Genomic DNA, 24,690 nt, shown 5'->3' on the forward strand with positions numbered 1-24,690 from the left:
ATCTTTGCTCCAGACACCATCGAGGTCAAAGGCAGCACTTCTTCCAAGACTGTTAATCAACCCCACCTCATCTGTATCTACCTATCACCCCCCCTATTATAATCAGTCTGATGAAGGGTCCCGACCCAAAATGCTGCCTCCATAAATGCTGCCTGTTCCGCTATGTTCCTCCAGAACTTTATATTTTAACATTTAAGTAACAGGCAACTCGCTATCATGGCAGGAAGACAAATGCTATTGTCATGTGTCAATGCCATTAACAAATATTTATTCATTTATAAAGTATAGGCATGTAATGTTTTATATATTTACCAAAAATAATTCTCGCTTCTACCGATGTATCTCTCTGTGAGGAGTATCTGTGCAAGATAGTCTAGAGCAGTGGTTCCCAACCTTTTTTTGGTCATGCCCCACCTAATCACCTCTAAAATCCTGATGCCCCCCCCCCCCCCCCCCCCCCCCCCCCCCCCCCCCCCCCCCACGTGGTGATATATAATTCTTATCATTTAAAAAGTCAAAATAACATCTGAAACATAAACTACATATGAAAATTTACCTGATGGAAAATCCAAAAAAATTAAAATTGAAAATTTGGACCCAGACCTCCTCAGTCGCGCTCAATTGCCCCCCTTAAAAATCCGAATTGCCCCCCTGTGGGGCGTACGCCCCACGTTGGGAACCACTAGACTCTAGAGTTAGATTACTCTCCCAAACACTGGAGGCTGCAGCCCTGGAAAAGAACAATCAAAGATGATCACTTGTCTTTCCAATTCCTTTGAACTCTCTAGTCTATTAATTATGAAATGGGCAAAGGTGCTGACAAAGGCACAAAGGATGACTAGGAAGCCTCTGATAAAATCTGTGGGAACGCATCCTTGCAAAACCAGGCTGAAGCGAGGAAATGAGTGATCCAATCTCGTAGGAAATGACTTCCCTGTGAAACCAAATGAGGATATAGTTTTCCTTCACCCACCATGTTGTGGAGAGCGTGGCTGTAAATATTCCAGCCCAGCGATGCTCTCGGGCTGCACGGACCCACGGTTGGTTCATAGCCAACGTAAACGCTTGCACCAATATTACACAAGTGTGTCGGCCGTGAGCCTTGCATCGAGTGTCACACGTGAGCATAAACTGTGAACATGGTATATCATATGTCAGTTGTGAACATTTGCGTCCTTAGAGGTTGCACACCAAACTCATCCGGTGTGCGACCGGGAGTTACACTTGCAGCAATCCCAGATACACAATTCCTGGTGATGGGAGACAGGCCAGAGTTGAAGCTGCTGGAGATGCAGACTGTCACTGCCCCATAATCTCTCCACAGCTGTCACCCTGTAGCCCCTGGTGCTCCCAGCAGCACAGGTTTCTGTCCATTCTGCATTGTGCCCTTTAAATTTGTAGCCAATGGTAGATGGTGTCCTTGTTTCAGAAGCACAGCGCGTCTGTCCAGCCAGTGCCTGCTCCCTACTGTGCCTCGTGGACCCCCCTGTGGGCACTGATGGCAGCCCAGAGTCTGCACAGCATTCCGCCCCTGGAATAGCAAGAAAATGTTAGCGACTTACAGGACACAGCAATGTACAGCACTTTTTCTCCAGCAGGGACACAGTTTGTAAAATATAAATGCATGCACATTTTTTTTTAAACTGCTAAAAGACTAAAGTGGAAAAACAGAAACTGCTGGAAGCACTCAGAAGCCCAGGCAGTATCAGCTGAAAGAGAAACAAAGCTAAAGTTTTAGATAAAAAAACGTATCGTCAAGACATACATACGCACTCCATACACATTGACCCAGGGCAGGTCATTATTTGTCAGCCTTCCCACCATGTCCTTCAGCTAGGACACCCTTGCATTACTTCAACAGCACAACTTACAGGGTTATTTGTCCCTGAATAACAATGCCCACATTCAACCATCTTGTACATTACATTAGTTCCCATCATCTACCTCACAGAGCTAACGGCCCGGGTTCAATCCTAACCACAGCTGCTGTCTGTGTGGAGTTTGCACATTCATTCTGTGACTGTGTGGGTTTCCTCCAGGTGCTCTGGTTTCCCCCCGCCCCCCACACCCAATAGTCATGCGGGTTTGTAGGTTGATTGGCCCGAGTGTGTTGGGGGTGGATGAGAAAGCGGGATACCAGAATTAGTGTGCACAGTGATCGATGGTTGGCATGGACTCGATGGGCCGAAGGGCCAGTTTCCATGCTGTATCTTTCAATCAATTATAACGATGCACACATTTAACTAGTCCCCCCCACCTTATAATGGAACCTCCTCCCCAACATTCCAGCCAATCGCTTTTAATGCACTACTGATGCCGACCGCTTGTTACTGGAATGGCTACTAATGACAAGGGCACCTCAAGCAGGAAGTAGCTGACTGTTTCATGTGGTTCCAGCAGCTGCACAGCTCTGGTTAACACGCAACCACCTGGCATGTAGTTCCTTCTCCGCACCCTGAGGTTCCTGCAGCTTCTGGTGCTGCTGGAGGCAATTTTAAAATTGCACAGCAGCTCCCCAGAAATTGAAACCTCTGCTCTTTCATTACTATCAGTTGTCCTGTTCAGAATCTTGGACTTCAGCACGACTCCTTTTCCTCAAATCAGACCAGCGGTGAACACTACAATTTCTGTTTCATCCTCAATCACTGGTGTCAGTTCGGAGTTTTGTCTCAATTGCTGCTTGCAAAAAACATTATGGGCGGCATGGTGGCGCAGCGGGTAGAGTTGCTGCCTTACAGCGCCACGGACCCGGGTTCGATCCCGACTACGGGCCCTGTGTGTACGGTCTCCCCGTGACCTGCACGGGTTTTCTCCAGGATCTCCGGTTTTCTCCCACATTCCAAAGACGCACAGGTTTGTAGGTTAATTGGCTTGGTATGTGTTAATCTAGTGTGTGTAGGATTCAATTCAATTCAACTTTAATGTCATCGCACAAATTTAAGTATGAGCACAACGAAATGCAGTTTTGCGTCAGTCCGTAGTAGTTGTGCATAAAGAAATAAAATAAAAAATAGAAAGAGAGAAGATACAGAATAATCAAAAAATACCGAATAATTAAACAATGGGACCGGAGAAATCTATCGGCGAGACTCCGAGTTCAGCAATGTGATGGTATTATTGTAGAAGCTGTTCCTCATCCTACTAGTAGGATAGTGCTAGCGTACAGGGATCGCTGGTCGGCGCAGACTCGGCGGGCCGGAGGGTCTATCCTAAACTAAACTAATCTACACATATATTATTACCAGTCATTAGCCTCCACAATTGTAACTCAGAGGTTGAGAGGGGACCTGGTAGAAATGTATAAAGTTATGATGGGTTAACAGAGAGAACCTCTATCCCGGGGTGGACGTGTCAAAGGGCAGAGCTTTAAAGTGAATGGGGCAAAGTTGAAGGGAGATGTGCACGTTGAATATTTTTCACACAGAGTGTAGTGGGTGCCTGGATCGTGCTGCCTGGGGTGGTGGTGGTGGAGGCAGATACAATAGTGGTGTTCGAGGCTTTTAGATTGGTATGTGGATATACAGGGAATGGAGGGATATGGATCACGTGCAGGCAGAGGAGATTAGTTTATCTCGGCAACGTGTTTGACATGGACATTATGAAGCAAAGGGTCTATTCCTGTGCTGTTGTTCTCAGCTCTATATTCTATGTTTCAGTTCCAAATTTAATTTTATTTATACAACTATACAAGAAATTCAAAAAGTGCACAACTCCCCTTACATTTATAGAGTTGTTCAGCCACACATGGATTTGATCAATTCTATACATTTGTATTGTTAGCAATTTCTACGTTGCCTCTCATGAGTCCTCCTTGGTCCATTCAAGCGGCTGGTGTTTGAGAGGCCCTGGGCCCCAGCTCCTCAATGGCCAGTGGCATCAGGACCACACACTGTGTTTCTTCCCCACATCATTTGAAAGTCACCCACATCACACTTGGCTGCGTCCCTCAGCAGGTACTGCTGCAGCGCAGAATGTGCCCACACCTCCTGGCACCGCCAGCCCTCTTATGCCCGCGTCCCTTCTGATGGGTTCAGCGAAGAGTTCTCTGCAATAAATCCACAAGAAGGGAGAGTGGGCGACCCTGCCTGAGCCCAGACTTGATGGGGAAGCTTGCTCTCCCACCCATTGATTTGGACAGCGCTGCTGTAGTCTGTGTAGAGCAGATAGACCCACTTCCTCATCCCCTCCCCAACTCCCTTCTTGGAGAGGACTTGCACCATGTACGTGTGCAATCTCCTGTCAATGGACTTCTCTTGGACCATGCTGACCAGGCAAGTGTCCATCCCCATCCCACACATGGCCGGCAGTATCCATGAGCAGCGCAACATCGCACTTTAGAATAAATTTCAAGACAATGAATTCATGGGATAGTTGTCTGATCTAAGTGTGCGGACAAGGCAAGATGGGTTTGCAGGAATGTGCACTGTGGTTCCAATGTCAGAGTGAGGGCACAGTTGGCAAGGGCCCATATGATGGTGGTATTGATGGGCCTATTCCTTGAACCCTTGGTGTTGACAGTTCCCAATACAGTGAGGTTGGGTGTTCACCATAACACAGTGGCAGGGAGGGTGTAAATCCCAGCGTCTGACACACACAGGCTGCTGGGCCAGCAGTTGCCCACACTTGACTCATCCTGTTTTTGGTGGATAGAGCAGGCCCTGGGCAGCGCTCCACATCAGCGAGCAGACGCCAGTCAGGAGGGTTGGCTTCATCACAGATGTCTAGTGCTTCGGGGAGGATCTAAATGTCCTCATTCCTGTGGAATTGCACAGTTTACATACACATTGACACATTCGCTATCAGTTGTCACTCAGCTGGTAACACACTGAACACTGTGAGTGTGTTACTGACGGAGTCACTGCACACACACTACGCATACACACTGCACATATACACACTCACCCCTGCACAAACATACATGTTCACGTGTGTACCCTCCCTCAAGGTGTGCAAGATGTGCCAGTGAGTGCTGCACTATCTGCTGGGTCGGCTGAGTCCCTGCTTTCACCCCTCTCTGCTGGCTCCATTAAGACCAGGGATAATTCCTGGAGTCCTGGCCAATGTTTATCCGCAGTGATGTAAGTGAGGCAGCCGTGATTCCAGCAGCAACAGACTGACCGGACATCAGAGGTATTTCATTCACCAGAATTGACTTTGGAAGATCCAGCCATCGTAAAATGACAGATATTTCTTATTTTAAATGAGCAAAATGTACAAATACTGATTAATCGATTTAACAAAGGCATTATTTCAAGATCTCATAGCGCCACAGTGGTGCAGCAATCAGAGCTGCTGCCTCCCAGTGTCAGAGACACGGATTTGATCCTATGTGGAGTTTACACGTTCTCTCTGTGTAGAGTTTACACCTTCTCCCTGTGACTGTGTGGGTTTTCTCCGGGTGCTCCGGTTTCCTCCTACATCCCAAAGACGTGCGGGTTGTGGGTTAATTAGACTCTGCGAATTGTACAGTGTGTAAGGAGTGGATGCGAAAGTGGGATAACATCGAATTAGCGTGAATGGGTGATCGATAGTCAGCGTGGGCCGAAGGGCCTGTTTTCATGCTGTCTCTTGAGAGATTCAATTCAATCGGGACGTTGAACATTGTGGATGGTCACACACGCACGCACGCGCTCATGGTTGCACACGCACTCACGCACATGGTTGCACACGCACTCACACGCTCGCACATGCATGCACATAGTGTATATTCCTAAATGTACTCACACATGAACACACCACACGCTGTGTGGCACATACATGAATTAGTTCAATTACCCTGGGTGCAAATGTCAAAGACTAGAGGGCGCAGGTTAAAGGTAAGAGGTGCAAGGTTTAAAGGAGATGTGCAAGGCAAACCTTTTTACACAGACGGTGGTGACACCGGCAGCAGATACGATGTCGACGTTTAAGCAGCTTCTAGATGGATATGTAGGGAAGGAATGATATGGATCGCCTGTAAGCAGAGGGGGCATCATATAAGGCACAGACATTGTGAGCCAAAGAGCCCGCTCTTGGCCTGTTCCGTTCCATGTCCCACATGTAAATATATAATCCATGGTACAGATGGCACGTACAAAGGTTTGGCAGTGTGAGGGTTAAGCTGCCCGTCCACCAGATTGTGATCTGGACCTTGATTCCGAGACACAAGCGTAAATTTCAGGACGGCAGCTGCGGAATTTAATCACGTGTTGAGCAAATCTGAAATAATGCTGGCGTCCGTCTGAAACTCGCGGGGGAAAAACACATCAGGCTCACCGATATTCCTCAGGGGGAGAAATCTTCCACCCTGTCCCAGTCCCTAGAAGCTACCAATGAAGGTGACTCCAAAATGCCTCCTCAGTTCAAGGGAGGCAGAATGCATGTTGTCAGTTTCCCCTATGCTATGAATAAAAACAAAGAACAGACTCATTACACACACTGCATGTCGGTGCATGCATATATAGAGCATAGAACAGTGCAGCACAGGAACAGGACCTTTAGCCCAACATGTCCATGCGCTACATGGTGTCAAGATAAACTAATCTCCTCTGCCTGCACGTGATCTGTCTCCCTTCATTCCCTGCATATCCATGTGCCTATCAAAGAGCCTCTTAAATGCCTATGGTATCTGCCTCCACCACCCCCTGTGGCAGCATGTTCCAGACTCCCACCACCCTCTGTGTAAAACACTTGCCCCACACATCTCCTTTAAACATTATCCCTTTCTCCTTAAACCTCCTCCCTCTAGTCTTTGACATTTCCACCCTGGAAAAAGATTCCGACTGTCCACTCTATCGATGCCTGCCGTCATTTTATAGACTTTTATCAGCGTCTGATGGACGGAGAATACAATCCAAGTTTGTCCAACCTCTTCTTATAGCTAAAACCCTCTAATCCCGGCAACATTCTGGTCAACCTCTTCTGTACCCTCTCCAAAGCCTGCACATCCTTCCTGTATGGGGTCACCAGAGCTGCAGGCTATACTCCAGTCTACCTTTATACAAATGGCACAAACCTACATCTTAACACGTTCAACTGCACACGCACTCACAGTCTGCAGAATGTATTAACAGAATGTATATTTGCTGACACTGTAAATTAAAGAGTCTTGCCCAACAATTTTCTCAACAGGCACAGCAGCTAAACTGATGCAGCAATGAACAAATTACCACTTGCAGTTAATTCAGCGCAGCATTTAATAACAGCGCATGTTGCTACTTAGTGAGCAGCCCGTCATAGCTTTGCATTGCCTCTCTGACAACCTCAGATTCCAGGCTGCTTTGTAATCTAAAGGACCAAGAAAAATCAGAGGGAAGCTATGGGAATCAGTGTAAGGAGGAAGGATGCATCTGGTAAACTCCACAAGTACACTTCAAATATCTGTCAGCTCACTTTACACCTTTCTTCAAGGGGCACAAACAGCGGAAGATGGTGGGGGGGGGGGGGGGGTTGACATTCTACTCTAAATCCCAGCAACTCTTCTGAATGTCCCACCATGTCCGTGTGGCTGCCTCTCTTGCTCCTATCCACAGTCATACAGCATGGAAACAGGCCCTTCGGCCCAACTAGACCATGCCGACTAAGATGGCGCACCAAAGCCAGTCATATTTGCCCGTGTTTGCCCCATATCCCTCTAAATCATTCCCATCCCTGTAACTTTTAAATGCCCTCATGGTACCTGCCTTAACTACCTCCTCTGGCAGTTCGTCCCATAAACCCATCGCCCGCAGTGTGGTCAAAAGGAGCATCAGTGTTGTGGAGAAAGGAACTGCAGATGCTGGTTTATATCAAAGATGGATAGAATGAACGGTGATTTCTCTAATTTGAAGTAACTCAAGTATTCCCCCTCACCTCCCCTCCCCCACCCTAGGCATCCTACTAGTTCCACTGTTCGCATTCATATATATCCCACCCCCAGCCAACAATGGGCCATTGTGGGCTCCACCCTTCCTTGGTCATCTGTCGCTGGCCTCGATTAGTTCTAGCCTTCTCCTACCTCTACTTCCCCTCCCCTCTACTTTCAGTCTGAAGAAGGATCCCGACCCAAAACGTCACCCATCTGTTTTCTCCACAGATGCTTCATAAAAGAGAAAGAGATGAGATCAAGATGATGGTAGTGGTGTGAGGTGGATGGAGCAGATATGTTCTGAACTCACATTGCACCTTCCTTCAGTCACTGCCGTGAGGGTTCTGAACTTCACTCCACTATGTGTTGCCTTTGCAGAGTTCCTGTTACTGTGGATGGTTTGGTTTAGTTTAGAGTTAGAACATGGAAGCATACCCTTTGGCACACCAAGTCTGCACCGACCAATGATCACCCTGTAAACTAGTTCTATCCCACACTCTAGGGACAATTATTAACCTGCAACCCCGCATACCTTTGGAATGTGCGAGGAAATTGGAGCACCCAGAGAAAACCCACGCGGTAACAGGGAGAACGTGCAAACTCCACACAGACAGCGCCCATAGTCAGGATCAAGCCCAGGTCTCTGGCGCTGTGAGGTAGCGGCTCTACCATTGTAATGCACAGCTCTATCACTGTGTTGTACATCAGCTTCCACACAGTGCAAGGCCCTGACTCACTGGCAGAGGGAAGAGTCTGAGACGGCTGGAGACCATGTCCTTCTACACTGACAATGACACTCACTCCCTGACGTGTGGGCCCAGCCACAAACGCCTCTGACCACTGCCCCCCTCCTCTACAGCCAGCTGAGGGCTGAGGTTCAACAGAAAACCTGTGATCCAAAAAACATACAATGGGTGGACAGAGTGCAGGAAGTCCAACAACTCACTGGCGGCCAAGGCACTACACAGTGCCGCAGCGTTAGAGTTGCTGCCTTACAGTGCCACAGACGCGGGTTCAATCCTGACTATGGGTGCTTGTCTGTACGAAGTTTGTACATTTACCTTGTGACCTGTGTGCTTTTTCCCCCCACACTCCAAAGACGTACAGGTTTGTCGGTTAATTGTCTTGGTATTATTGTAAATTGTCCCCAGTGTGTGTAGGACAGTGTTGGTGTGTAGGCACGGACTCGGTGGGCCAAAGGGCCTGTTTCGGCACTGTATCTCTAAACTAAACTGTACTACAACCTGCACGGATTCTCAAGAGTCGCCGGGAGCCACTGGCAGCCCAAACACCCTGGGCCCACTGCAAGTCAAGTCAAGAGAGTTTATTGTCATGTGTCCCAGATAGGACAATGAAATTCTTGCTTTGCTTCAGCACAACAGAATATAGTAGGAATGAATACAGAACAGATCAGTGTGTCCATATACCCTTATATAAATATATACACACATCAATAAATAAACTGATAAAGTGCAAATAATTTAGATGGATTGGGTGGGAAGGGTTTAGAGGGCTATGGGATAAATGCAGGCAAATGGGACAAGCCCAATATGACAACTTGGTCAACATGGACATAGTGGGCCGAAGGGCCTGTTTCCATGCTGTACTACTCTATGACTGTACTACTGGACTTTATCTTACACAAAATGTTATTCATGTTATTCTCTTGGATCATGGATCTGTACCGCACTGTGGACAGCTCGATTGTAATCACGAACAGTCGTTCCGCTGACTAGTTAGCACACAACAAAAGCTTGTCACTGTACCTCGGTATACGAGTGAATAAACTAAACTGGAATACAAGTGTCGGCATGCTGCAGCCCGACAGCTGAGACTTGCTAAATGATAAACCAGTTTAGCTCCATTATTTCCTGGGCCATTGCCAACATGTTGTGCTGTACAACGAGCAGAAAAAACTGGAAGGTAGACACAAAATGCCGGAGTAACTCAGCGGGACAGATAGCATCCCTGGAGAGAAGGAATGGTGATGTTTCGGGTCGAGACCCTCATTCAGACCCTTCTTCAGAGAAGAGAGGACTTCCGTATTTGCCCTATTTCTTGTCCTGAAGTGCCTTACAACAAACTAATTACTTGTTTGAGGGTGAAATAATTGATATGGTGAAAAGAGTGCGGTCAATGTTCACACACAATGGGATGTGACAATCAGCTGGGCGGTAATGACCAGGCGATCTGCTTCTGACGTTATGGGTTTGGGAATACATATTGTGCCGAGACACTGAGTGAATTCTGCCCCCTTCAGATAACGCTGCAGGATCTATAACGTCAATCGAAGCAAAGAGTTTAGACACAATGAACTGCAGATGCTGGGTTACAAACAAAGGCACAAAGTGTTGGAGCGTGTCTGAGGAAGGGTCCCGACCTGAAACATCGCCTCTCCATATTGTCCAGAGGTTCTGCCGGACCCACTGGGTTAATCCAGCACTATGTCTAAACCAAAGAATTGAATGTAAAGATAAGGCACAAAGTGCTGGAGTAACTCAGCGGGTCAGGCAGTATATCTGGAGAAAACAGATGGGTGACGTTTCGAGTCGGGGCATGAAGAAGGCGTAAAGAAGGGTCCCAGCCTGAAATGTCACACATCCTTTTACTCCAGAGATGCTGCCTGACCCGCTGAGTTACTCCAGTACTTTGTATCTATCTTTGGTATAAACCAGTATCCGCAGTTCTTCGTTTTTACAAAGAGTTTGATGTCGCAGCTGAAAGATGGCAAGAGTTCTTGGCTTCATTAGTAATGCGCAGAAATCGCAGCATGAATCACACGATCAAGTCTCTGCGCTGACCCACAGACGGGCAGCCACGGAGCCACTGCTGACCGGGGAGACTTCTTCAAAACACATTGCAAATGCAGGATCAATACAGGGGGCAGAATCCCACCGCAATTACCTTATCTGGCTGTACCTCAGGTCATCCTTTGTCACATCAGTCTGTAAATCCTGAAGTGTGTAACCGTTGGCAAGAATCTGTAACAGAAACAGAGCAGACATATTGAGGACCTTTATGTAACCTCACAGTTCATTTTAAACTGTGTGCACACGTCCATTCCCCTTCTATCCTGAATGTATCGTCTTTGCTTTGGTTTGGATTAGTCCAGGACATCCTGGTGTTTTCATTCTCAACTAGTGGGTTAAGTAAGCAGCAGCAGTGGCTGGTTGCGGACAAAGCTGAGGCCAAGACCTCCCCTGTGAGTGTGGCCCCACTGTCAGTGTGACTGTCTACCGACAACCATCAGTTGGATCAAAACTCTGTTGGAACTTTCCGTTTACGGTTAACTGTGGGAGCTCAATTGTGTCCATGGCTGAGATGCATTGGGTCAGGAGATGGGTTGGGTTAGAGGAGAGGGGAGCAGCCTCTATATATTCACAGAGACACAGGGATCTGCCTGTGATGTTACCCTGCGGACATCACAAAGTGCTGGAATAAGTCAGCAGGTCAGGCAGTAACTGCGGGGGAATGGACAAGAGACACACAAGAGACGGCAGATGCTAGAACCTGGAGGGAAACAAAACAAAGCTGCTGCACTCCATGGGCTGCACTACGTCGGGACGGGTGAGGCAGGGCCAGGCGCGGCGCTCTGACCCGACAGTCCCCTCGACCCGAGTAGCAGCAGTCAAAGATCTTATAGCGAAGCAAGATAGGCTACTCCTGCTAAATGCAATGGACTGACGTGCAGTACGCTATGGAGGGGATCATGGGCATTTTCCACGCCCATTTTAGCAACCTGAGCCTACCTAACCCGACCCGACTCGCACTGTAATCAATGTTGCAGGGCAACAGTTTGTGTGGGTCAGATTCATAAATCTGTCAGTTCAAACTTCTTGTCAAGAATAAAATTTGATTCTGGTAATTGTCTTTTTTAATGTTTTTTAAATCATTTCTTTTTAAATGGCTCACAAACAGTGTTTGAGTTGATTTTGTAGTAACCGGAACCGACCCGACTCGCAGGGTGATTGACAGGGGGCGACTTTTTGTGCGTGATATAGGGTTAGATTCATAATTCTGTTAGTTCATAATTCTGTTGATTCTTGTTAAGGAATAAAATGTTTATAAACACACATACATGAAAATTATATAAATGTATATAACACACACAATTATATTTCTTCTAATCCAATAATGAACTTTATTTCAGACTAGACAAGGGACATTAAATAAGAAACATTGTAAATAAGAAACATTGTCTTGGGGCACTCTCTCTCCCCGCTGCCCCGGGCCCCGCACTCTCTCTCCCCGCTGCCCCGGGCCCCGCACTCCCTCTCCCCGCTGCCCCGGACCCCACACTCTCTCTCCCCGCTGCACTCTCTCTCCCCGCTGCCCCGGACCCCACACTCTCTCTCCCCGCGGCCCTGCACTCTCTCTCCCCGCTGCCCCGGACCCCGCACTCTCTCTCCCCGCTGCCCCGGGCCCCGCACTCGGGCCCCGCACTCCTTCTCCTCGCTGCGGATCCAATCTTTGGCCGGAAGCAAGAAGGCGGGAGCAAGAAAGCGGAGCAAGATGGCGGAGCAAGATGGCGGAGTCAGGTTGCTAAAATGTGTCCTATAATCACCCATGAATCCGCCCATGAGCGTACCTCACGTTTGCGTGAGAGTAATCCATCTTGCTTCGCTATAAGATCTTTGGTAGCAGTCAACTACGGGACAAGGGCAGTCCCGTACGGGACAAATCACTAGCCCAATATACGGGATGTCCCGGCTAATGCGGGATAGTTGTCAACCCTAGCCAGCCCTCTTGATTTACTGGGTAACTTACAAATACAAGCATCGCCACAGAAGATCGCCATTTGTCACCTGCCCCTCACTAAGGTTCTTAGGACACCACATTACAATCAATATTCTCACTCCCAGTGGCACCCTCTATAGCACTGTACAAACCCTGGTACTTCATCTCACCTTGCCTACTGTCCGCTGGTCAACGTGTGTTGTTAGCAGCCACTGTGTGAGTTCTTCAGTTTTGGAATCCACAAGAGTTGACTGGAAGCTGAGATTATCATCTATGCATGGACATTAAAGAGAAGGTTTACCAGCTGTCATTGAAGGAATGTTGCCTTTACACTCAACACACACTGATATAATATTCCTCTGAATTGGAACAGGAAAATAGTTAACAAGCCCAGTCTCGCTAAACAACACGTATCTCATTCTAATCTCACTCCAGGTATTTGTTTGGTGTTATTTAAATACCTCACATTTGGAAGCTCACTTCCTTATTGCACCTTGTGTAAAAACAAATTCTGCAGATGTATTTTCCTCCTCATGTCTCCTGGATCTGAAGCCTTTTCACCAGAGAACAGTCTTCAATTCAGTCACTGCAAATCTCTTCCATGGTGAAACATAGAAAATAGGTGCAGGAGGTGGCCATTCGGCCCTTCGAGTCAGCACCGCCATTCATTGTGATCATGGCTGATCATCCCCTATCAATAACCCGTGCCTGCCTTCTCCCCATATCCCTTGACTCCACTAGCTCCTAGAGCTCTATCTAACTCTCTCTTAAATCCATCCAGTGACTTGGCCTCCAATGCCCTTTGTGGCAGGGAATTCCATAAATTCACAGTGAGCAAGTCCAACTCCTCATATCTCAGATTCCCAATATTTGGAATCTAGTGAGATGCCAGCACCTTCCTCTCACTATAAAGGACAGTATTACACAGTCATCCTTCTCTTGGTCCAATATGAGGCATTCCTAAAAGAATGATCTTTATTTCTTTATTTGGATTTGAAGATATAGCATTGAAACAGGCCACTGGTTTAAGGCGACTATCAAACACCCATCACACTAGTTCCAAGTTATCCCACTATCTCATCCACCCGATATACTAAACTAATTTGCAGAAGGCCAATTCACCTACAAGCCTGCACGACTTTGGGATATGGGAGGAAACTGGAGCACCCAGAGAAAATCCAGGGAGAACGTGCAAACTCCACACAGGCAACATCCGAGTTCAGGCTTGATCCCTGACGCTGTGAGGCAGCAGCTCGACCAGCTGTGCCATTATAAGATAGAACATGATAGTGCCAAGGTTTGTCAGATGAGGAAGATATTGAAACATTATCCCTCAGATCCAACCTATATTCACTTACTGTGGATATCACTGACTGGGTAAATGCTGAGGAAAGGAACTGCGGATGCTGGCTTAAACCGAAGATAGACACAAAATGCTGGAGTAACTCAGCGGGACAGGCAACCTCTGGAGAGAGGGAATGGGTGACATTTCGGGTCGAGACCCGAAGTCTGTAGAAGGGTCTCGAGCCGAAAGGATTTAGAAACTGACCATGGTTGGACTCACTGAAACATGAAAACAAAAGGTTGCCGATGAGGCAAGAAGAATGATACTTTGCCATGGGTAACGGGGCATGGGTGTTGGGCATGGCTAGTCTTGTCTGCCCAGTACAGCTGGCAACATTGCCTGAATCTATGATACCATGCCAGGCAAAATATTCAAAATCACAGCCATCCATTGACAGCTGTTTGACATCTGTATCTACATTGATTTCTAATCATCTTACAGGTCACAATCACTGCAGTGGAGGATTGGGGTCCAATTTGAAGATTGACGAGCAACTATAAACCCATCTTGGAATGGAGAAGGTCCAAAGCTTTTCATCCCCTTGATATTCCAGTCATCTGTGTTTCAATCATCTAATGTTGACTCCCTAACTTACCCATGGATCCTGATCTTTTCCGCAGCAGCACAATGTCATTGTTTTTCTGATGAAGGGTGTGCAACAGTAGCTCATGGCATTCTCTCTCCCTCTCTGCAAGGTCCTCCTGAAGGCTGCAAAGGAGATGTTTAATACAGATGACATGTCCTTATTTCTCAACCCCTCCCCTCTTCATCTCTCTGTAACTCGTATCCTGCACCTGATAAGAGCACCCTGACCATACGTCAGGCATCAAGTACAAGAGTCAGCAAGTCATGTTGCAGCTCTGTAGCACTTTGGTTAGGCTGTGTTTGGAGTATTGCGTGCAGTTCTGATTGCCTCATTGCAGGAAGGATGTGCCGCTTTGGGGAGAATGCAGAAGAAGTTTACCAGCATGTTGACGGGATTAGAGGGTGAGAGGGGCAAAGTTCAAAGGAAATGTCCGGGGCAAATTTGTTACATGGAGGGTCTTGGGAACCTGGAATGCGTTAAGGAGTGGGGAGGCAGATATAATAATGGCATCTGAGATGCTTTTAGAAAGGTGCTTGGATATGCAAGGAATGGAGAATCATAGAGGGATACAGTGTGGAAACAGGCCCTTCAGCCCAACTTGCCCACACCGGCCAACATGTCCAAGCTACAGTAGTCCCACCTGCCTGCGTTTGGTCCATATCCCTCCAAACCCGTCCTATCCAGGTACCTTTCTAACTGTCTCTTAAATGTTAGGATAGTCGCTGTTTCAACTACCTCCTCTGGCAGCTTGTTCCATACACCCACCACCCTCTGTGTGAAGAGACAATTAGTTTATCTTGGCGTCGTGATAGACATGGGCATTGTGGGCCGAAGGGCCTCATCCTGTGTTGTACTGTTCTATGTTCTCTGTTCTTGGCCCAGCTCAAAGGTGAGTGCACATCCATATTCAGCTCTTGCAGGTAGGAACTTGCATTTATATAGCCAAACGGACAGAGCAAAATGTCCCGATGTATTTTCACAGATGCGTTGTCAGCAAAATTAGACTCTGAGACAAAGAAGACATTAGGGAAAATTGTCACAGAGTTGGTCAAAGAAGCAATGTGTACGAAGTATCTTAAAGCACAAAGGCAGGAAGGTTTAGAAAGGGAAATATAAAGGGCCTGGAGAAATGAAATCTAAAGCTTGGTTACTATTTAGAATAAAGAACAGTACAGCACAGGAACAGGCCGTTCGGCCCACAATGTCCATGCCGAACATGATGCCATCTCCTCTGCATGCATGTGATCCATATGCCTCCATTCCCTGCATATCCATGTGCCCAGCTAGATGCGGTGGTGTGATTAAAATTAGTAGTGTGATTAAAGTTAAGGAGTGCAGAGATCTCAGAGTTTTGGAAGGTCAGAGATGGGATGAGAGTGGAGAAAGCTGAACTCAGGAGCAGCGATGTTTAAAAAGTGTTTAAAATTCAGATTAGCCCCCACTTTTCACCGCTCAGCTCCAGTCAAGGAAATGGGAAGCGTGAGGTTAGAAACATCAGCGATCGCCTGAGGTTGTGACTGAAGTATCTCCTGGACGGTGGAAACTGAATATTACATCAAACTTGACATTGCTACAAGGAGCTGCAGATGCTGATTTACAAACAAAATGACACTAAGCGCTGGAGTAACTCAGCAGACCAAGCAGTATCTCTGGAAGACATGGTGACGTTTTCCGTCTGAGTTGAGACGTCACCCATTCATGTTCTCCAGAGATGATGGCCGACCCGCTGAGTTACTCCAGCACTTTGTGTCGTTTATTTTCATCGAGCGTAATAGTGGATTTGATCCTGAAACAAAGAAATAGGGATTTCACGCTGGCCATTGCAATTGGAAATTGTCAGTTCACTTACAAATTGTAAAGCTTTATCTCTGGCCTTTACGCAGATGTAGGTATTTGTTGAGTCAAATCTAACGTGTGTTTACAATAGCTGGTTTAGCGAAACTTGAGGCTTTTGGAATTCCCAACCTGATGTGCATGTGTGTCACTGTGCATTCTACATGTGAATCACTACCTGATGCACATTGGAATTCACAATCACACTTCCTGCACACATGTACTGTTGCCTGATGTACACACCATTCACCTCCCATTGTACACGCAATTACTGCCTTGTGTATACATAAATTATAGAAACATATTAAAATTCTTATGGGATTGGGCAGGGTTGATGCAGGAAAAATGTTCCCGATGTTGGGGTGGTCCAGAACCAGGGGGTCACAGTTTAAGAATAAGGGGGTAGGTCATTTAGGACTGAGTTGAGGAAAAACTTTTGCACCCAGAGAGTTGTGAATCTTTTTGCCACAGAAGGCAGCGGAGGCCAATTCACTGGATATATTTAAGAAAGAGTTAGAGATAGCTCTTTGCGCTAATGGAATCAAGAGATATGGGGAGAAAGCAGGAACTGATTTTGGATGATCAGCCATGATCATATTGAATGGCGGTGTTGGTTCGAAGGGCTGAATGGCCTACTCCTGCACCTATTGTCTATGTTGCTATGTAACTTGGTGCCTCATTCTCTGGTAAACATATGAATCATTGGCAAATGTGCAAATCTCTTGCAAACTGCAAAAATAAAACTCCAGATGCTGAAAATCTTAAATGAAAACAAAAGTGGTTCTTACGGCCAAAACTTTTACAACTAATAAGCAAATATGTTCAGAGAAAATTATAACTTTCATCCTGACTATTCCCAAGGCCAAATTTATCTAGGTCAGTACAGCACTGTCTGGGAAATTAATCTTCAGTTCCTGGCATCTCCATGGCCTGCAGCCTTCCGGAATCTCCAAGCCTCACTGCCAGACCTGTTTCAAAGCCTGATGTCTGGCCTTAACTAGGGCAACGTATGAAACACTCTATGTCCTTAGTGGAGACATATGGGATTGCAGATGCTGGAGTCTTGAGCTAAACACAAAGTGCTGGTGGAACTCAGCCAGGTCAGGCAGCATCTGTGGAGGGAATGGACAGAAGATGTTCTGGGTCGGGACCGGGACCCTTCTTCAGTTCCGACTCAAAACGTCACCTGTCCATTCTCTCCGCAGATGCTGCCTGGCCTGGCTGAGTTCCACCAGCACTTTGTGTTTTACCGTGTCCTCACTGGCATGGATTACCTCATGGGAATATTCTTCCTGAAGTAATCCCACATTAAACACACTGCTTTGGGATAGTCCCACATGTCAGATTCAAATGGCTGGGTTGCTTTACCAGTGATATTCTTTAGATAGTTTCTTTGTTAGAAAAGGCGGTAAAGGTTACGTGGAGAAGGCAGGAGAATGAGGTTGAGAGGGAAAAGTAGATCAGCTGCGATCAAATGGCAGGGCAGACTCAATGGGCCGAATGGCCTAAATCTGCTCCTATTCTTAAGATTTTATAGATGAGTGTTCTTTTGTGGACAAAAAGGTGCTGTTAAATACTAAGCTATGGCCACGATGCTATCATCTCCTGAACATCTATCGAGTTTTTTACTTTTCACAGGTGGCTGTAAACAGTCACAAAAACACCACTTCATGAATTATTTACAATCCAATCCACACGCAGAGCCCGACAGTCGCCATGCCAACTGCTTCAACAAAGCATTCAAATTCTTAAATGTTGACACAAGGAACGGTAGATGCTGCAATGCATAAAACAGAAGGGTCCCCAATCCAAGACATCACCAATCCATGTTCTCCAGAGTTGTTGCCTGATCCGCTGAGTTACACCTGCATTTTATATTCTATGCAAGATCTTTAGATGATCGTTGATCAAACTCGAACATTTACTCTGTAACTTTGGTTCAGGTTCAAAGCCAACAGAAGTTGTCCCAGTGATTCAAGTATCTGTATTGGACAATATATCTATATCCGATTGGACAAGTCTGGAGCTAAAGGGCCTGTCCCACATTCACGACCTAATTCACAACCTAGAAAAACGCCCCAACCTACTTGATGCCACGATACCTACAACTACATCACAACCTACCTATGACCTCGTGACGACCATGCTGCGAGTACGAGTCAAGGGCAAAATCGGCAGAGGTCGTGAATTAGGTCGTGAAAATGGAACAGGCCCTTTAGGCTTTGCTGTTGTAGCGATCACTCCAGGTCATCTAATTCTTCCTGAGATTCTTCCCCTCATCCCTGACTAACTCCCCCCACCACCCCTCATCCTCATCCCCATCATTCATCCCCCCCCCCCCCCCCCCCCCCACCACCAACTCCAGCTAACTCACTGCTCACTGCCTTAGTTAACAGGCTTCCAACTGCCTGGGCCAAATTACAGACAGGTATGATCATTTTAGCCCACATACCAGCGATTGCAGGGTTGATCCCAACTGGGTTGTTTAAGATGTTGAAAAGGGCAGGCATGGAAAACATATTTCTCCCAATGTGGAATCAAATATAAGGAGAGATAATCATAGTCATACAGCAGGAAAGCAGGCCCTTCATCCCACGTTGACCAAGAAGCCCATCTAAGCTAGTTCTATTTACCCGTGCCTGGTCCATATTCCTTTAAACCTTTCCTGTCCATGTATCTTGCCAATGGTGTTATAGTACCTGCCTCAATTATCTCCTCTGGCAGTTCGTTCCATACACCCACCACCCTCAATGTAAACAAGGTGCCCCTCAAGTTTCCATTAAAATTTCCCCCTCTCACCTTAAACCTATGCCCCATACTATTTACCTGCACCCCTAGATCCCTCTGCTCTACAACACTTCCCAGATCCCCACCATTCTCTGTGAAGGCCCTGCCCTGATTCGACTTCCCAAAATGTAACATCCCACATTTATCTGCCATTAAACCCAATTTGCCATTCCTCAGCCAACTTGGCCAACTGGTCAAGATCCTGCTCGAATTCCCAATAACATTTCACTGTTAATGGCACCGCCTATTTTTGTGCCGTCTGCAAACTTACTAACCATGCCTTGTACATTCTCATCCAAATTGTTGATGTAGATGACAAACATCTATGAGCCCAGCTCTGATCCTGGAGGCACACCACCAGGCACAGGCCTCCAGTCTGAAAAACATCATCCCAAAAAAACCTCAGCTTCCTTCCATGATGCCAATTCTGCATCTACTTATCTGGCTCTTCCTGAATCCAATGCAATCTAGTCTAAATAATTGAGCCTGATCACACACACAATGCAATCTGGACGATGTGGTCCATGCTGGAGGAAAACTGAAACCTTCCCCCAAATAGCTGCTGATGCCAGAACAATGTTAAGATTGAAACTAAGGCTGAAGGTTCAGTGGGCTGAGGCTGAGTAAACAGAAGCAAGTGGCGATGGGCCTTGATTTGACATGGTGGTGCCCACTCAAAGGGCTCACTGCGGAAGTCATGTTGTAGCTTCATAGAACCTTGGTTAGGTCACGTCTGGAGTATTTTGTGCAGTCCTGGTCGTCCCATTACAGGAAGGAGGTGGAAGGTTTGGAGGGGGTGCGGAGGAGGCTGCCCAGAATGCTGCCTGTGTTAGAGGGTATAGGCTCTGAGGAGAGGTCGGACAAACATGGGAAGACACAAAATGCTGGAATAATTCAGCGGGTGAAGCAGCATCTCTGGAGAGAAGGAATGGGCAACGTTTCGGGTCGAGACCCTTGAGGGACACACTTGGATTGTTTTCTCTGTATTGCCAGAGTTCGAGGAGAGACCAAATAAAAGTATTTAAAATGATGGGAGGCAGCGATAAGGTAGACAGTCAGAACCTTTTTACAATGTTGCAAATGTCTAAAGACTAGAGTGCATAGCTTTAAGCTGACATGGGCTAAGTTTAAAACAGATATGCAGGGCAAGTTTTTTGGTGGGTGCCAGGGGTGGTGGTGGAAGCGGATATGATAATGTGTTTAGATCGGCACATGGATATGCAGGGAATGGCTCCCCGCTGCTCCCGTGGTCAGGCAGCAACCCAACACAGTTCAGGTTTATGATGGGGAGTTTGCTGTATTTTTCCCACCCATGTTCCTTCTGCTGCCTCGTACCGGTTAGTTTCAGCCCGTAGTCGGCTGAGCTGTGTGATGAGAGGGGAGATGTTCTGCTGGGAGTCGTACGAGACCGAGCGGCTGAGCGTGCTCACGCCCGAGGTACCAGCGCCGTCGTTCTGCAGCTCCAGTTCGTCCGTCTCCCGCACGTCTCCCAGGCTCCCCCTCCATTTGCCCGGCTGGTCCTCGGTGCCTCGGTCATCCTTGTCCTGGTCAGACGTGGTCTCCATCTGTAGCTTCAGCTCTGGAAGAAGGAAGTCAGAGACCCTTGCTGAGAACCAAAATACAAACTGCAGACGCTGGAAACCCGAAATAAAAACACAACTCAGCCGGTCAGGCAGCATTTGGAACAGTTCATTTTTTCTCTCTCCACACAGATGCTGCATGACCTGCTGAGTTTTTAAATTGTCTCTCTCTGTATCATGTGTTTTGTGCAGTTTAGCCGATTCGGTTGGTCAGGCCTGCTGGGCAAGCCCCATCATCTCAACATTCACAACACATTACATCGCTCAAGAAGCTTAATGTGCTGGTACAGGCCCATACAGTGGAGTTGCTGGTAGAGCTGCTGCCTCACAGGACCACACATCTGGGTCCCATCCTGCAATTCCTCGTGTCCCCACCAACTCTGATCCTCTCGGCCCCCTCCCCAACTCCCCACTGCCATGGATACCCATCTGATTAATTTGTCTCACTCCGTATGATCCCGAAATGCAGCTGTGGGCACTGGGTACAGTAAAGGCTGTGACCCCCTCCCCCCCACACAGGGTCTGATGTATCGCTGAATGTTTCTGCTCCAGATCCAGCCCCGTCTCGGGCTGAGTGGCCGCAGAAACGCTGAACGCCTACGCAGGGATTCTCCCCCTCTACATCGGGGACCTGGGGTGGACAGTACTGCACCAAGGAGTCCCGTGCAACCCAGTTCTTCGCGGTTCACAGACGCGCCAGCCGCCCGCCACTTTTGCGGGCTGGAAGAGTCTGTGGATATGGAGTGTGTGAGGTTGCAGCCCACGTTCCTATACCTAAAGGGGCTGCTCCTTGCCCTCTGGCTGAACTTCACACCCACCATCCTCATCTATCATCTATTCTTAAACATATAAGATTATGAAGGGTTTGGACACGCTAGAGGCAGGAAACATGTTCCCGGTGTTGCGGGAGTCCTGAACCAGGGGCCACAGTTTAAGAATAAGGGGTAAGCCATTTAGAACGGAGATGAGGAAACACTTTTTCACACATGGAGTGGTGAGTCTGTGGAATTCGGTAGGCGGTGGAGGCCCGTTTTCTGGATACTTTCAAGAGAGTGCTAGATAGGGCTCTTACAGATAGCGGAGTCAGGGGATATGGGGAGAAAGCAGGAACGGGGTACTGATTGTGGATGATCAGCCATGATCACATTGAATGGCGGTGCTGGCTCCAAGGGCCGAATGGCCTACTCCTGCACCTATTGTCTATCGTTGGACACCCTGTGCGTAGGGGAGAGTGCGGGGATGAAGATGTCCTGGGTTGAGTTGCTCCTGCTCATCTGCTCTTGGCTATCCACGGGAGGCTACAAAATAAGCTCCAATACGCCACTGGAAAATAACTGCCTGCAATGGAGATGCTGGTTTTGGGTACAATGAGCATTCGGCCACTCACATACCTGGCATTAGAACAGTAAAGGCTATCTGCATGGCCTTACGAATGATATTGTCCAGAGCGAACATCCAGTGTGGTTTTATCTGATGCAATCGAAGAACTTTCCTCACCTAGAAAAAAGAATGCTATTAATAAGGGCTAAATAACATCCCTGTGAGAAGATTCCACCTCCCGCCATTCTTATTTCAAGGACCATTCAATGGCAACAAAAAAAAAATCAGATTCCTACATTCCCCTCTGTAAAATGCTGATGGCCATATCTTTTAGATTAATTTAGTTTATTGTCACGTGTACCGAAGGTACAGTGAAAGCTTTTTAGTCACGTGCCTTCCGGTCAAGGGAAAGACTGTACATGATTACAATCAAGCCACCACAGTGTACAGATACAGGGTGAAAGGGAATGACGTTTAGTGCAAGATAAAGTCCAGTAAAGTCCGTCAAACACTGACCAAGAAATTAAATCGTAAAGTGCTGTTTTTCCATCGCATCTTATAATTGAAATTGTTACCATTCTGGAGTGCAACATGATACTGGCATTTTGGAACAGAGTACATGAGAAATAAGATCGAGAGAAGGTCATTCAGCCCTTCAGGCCGACTGGCGGGCTAACACTGGGAAAGGTCGGACAGGAACAGTGTAGACATAAGCTAGTGATGGCATTACAATGGACTCCGGGACCGGTAGTAAAGCATGGCAGCTCTTTGACAACACTTGGCTCTTCCAGTTTCTACTGATGTCGGAGTGGAGGACATTGCTGGAATGCCAGACTTCTGCCACGGCCAGTCCTGCCTTCCATTATCATTGACCACTTTAGGGGAGAAGTTAAAGCCAACGCACTGTGCGGGTCCTCAAATAGGCTCAGGATAGGAGGTGTAACGGGCAAATGTGAACCAGATGGATACCGTGAGAGCACTAACAATTACACAACTATAATGGTCATACACCAGTTCTATACACAGCTGCAGAAGGGAGTTAAATACACAGTAACCCACCACACAGTAATCCCCTTGTTACAGGGTCTCTCAATGATCGCCCAACCTGCACACCATCACACCATCACACCATCACACCCACACCCACACCCACAAACCATAACCCCTCTCCCACCCTGGCACGTCACCCCCTCTCCCACCCCTACATCCCACTCCCTCTCCCACCCAATAGACCTGATTCCTTAGCACACTGCTCTAGTTCCTTACTTGAGCATTTAATCATTGAACTACAAAGAACTTTCAGAAGTCACTGCAGATCACCAGGGGGGAAGGACCCATTGGCTCCAGAGAGGCAACTCCAACCACATGCCTGTAGTATTTATAATCATGTTCCAACTCACAGCATCCTGGAAGCTAAACAGGACAATCTGGATCTCACTCAGCGCCCCCTTGTTGATGCGCAGCTCAGCCTTCAGGCTGGACAGGGCTTTCCTCATGAACGCACGGTCCGGGGAGCGAATGTAGTTCTTCAGGCAGGTCACCAGGTGCCTGATGTGTTCGCTCGTCAACTTGCGCTCGGAGCTCTGGTTTCAAAGGAAAAGGAAGAATTGTGTGGGAACAATACAAGAGACAACACAAGGGGGCGGCACAACTTGCAGTGCCAGAGACGCAGGTTCCATCCTAACCTCAGGTGCTATCTGTGTGGAGTTTGTGCGGCCACGGGGAGAACGTGCCTGGTTTCTTCCCACATCCCAGACGTGTGGGTTTATAGGTTAATTGGCCTCTGTAAACAGCCCCTAGTGTGTAAGGAGTGGGCGGGAAAGTGGGAAAACATAGAACTAGTGAGAATGGGTGACCGTTGGTCGGTGTGGACTCGGTAGGCCAAAGGGCCAGTTTCTATGCACTGAAACTAACAAAGGCCATGGAACAATTTTTTCATCAGAAGAAGCAAATAGAGAGTTAACCTATTCCAATGCTCAAATACCTTGGCCAAAGGCATCATTACAGCTGGTAGATCATACACATTGGAGCACAAAACAATGGGTGATGGGAGAATCCCGTGGCAGGGGTTACCCAGCTACAGCTGCACTGTGGGCTGTGGAAGAGTGAGTGGACAGGCTTTGTTCCACATCTAATCCAAGGTGGACTTTAGTTGCCGAGCTGATGCTAAAAATGGGTCGGGTTCTCCTTCCTTTAAGCCCTCTCCTACAAGATAAATAGTACAAGTGTATAAAACAGAAAACAAACCGACACAAACAGAGGCTGTGTGATCCACTGAGTTCCTCCAACACTCTGTTCTTTGCTCCATATTCCAGCATCTACAGTTCTTTGGTGGAACAAGGGACTGCTTCACATAACTCAAAGGAAACACTGGCAGAGGTGAATGGGGCATGTGAGGTGTCCTGGATGTGGGGGGGGGGGGGGGGGGGGGGGGGGGGGGGGAAGGGGGGGGGGCAAGGCAGAGTTGAGCCCTGAGGAGATAGCTTCAGTGGGATGAGAGCAGGCAGAAACAATGGGCTTGCCTGGACAGTCCTGTTTAAGGACACGCTAGAGGCAGGAAACATGTTCCCGATGTTGGGGGCGTCCAGAACCAGGGGCCACAGTTTAAGAGTAAGGCATAAGCCATTTAGAACAGAGACGAGGAAACTTTTTCTCACAGAGTGGTGAGTCTGTGGAA

General features: G+C 47.5%; 1 protein-coding gene across 1 annotated transcript in view; it reads right to left on the reverse strand.

The window, feature by feature from the left end:
• Positions 1-495: 495 nt before the first annotated feature.
• Positions 496-24,690, reverse strand: part of si:ch211-1i11.3 (mitogen-activated protein kinase kinase kinase 5) — a 125,053-nt gene continuing 100,858 nt past the window's right edge. The window contains 7 exon segments of the mRNA XM_055656092.1: positions 496-1,531; positions 10,730-10,806; positions 12,733-12,833; positions 14,503-14,615; positions 20,449-20,692; positions 22,085-22,190; positions 23,414-23,596. Of these exon segments, the coding sequence (XP_055512067.1) occupies positions 1,465-1,531; positions 10,730-10,806; positions 12,733-12,833; positions 14,503-14,615; positions 20,449-20,692; positions 22,085-22,190; positions 23,414-23,596 (891 nt within the window). The 3' untranslated portion in view covers positions 496-1,464.

The sequence above is a fragment of the Leucoraja erinacea genome, chromosome 26 (assembly GCF_028641065.1).
Source record: "Leucoraja erinacea ecotype New England chromosome 26, Leri_hhj_1, whole genome shotgun sequence".
NCBI lineage: Eukaryota > Metazoa > Chordata > Chondrichthyes > Rajiformes > Rajidae > Leucoraja > Leucoraja erinaceus.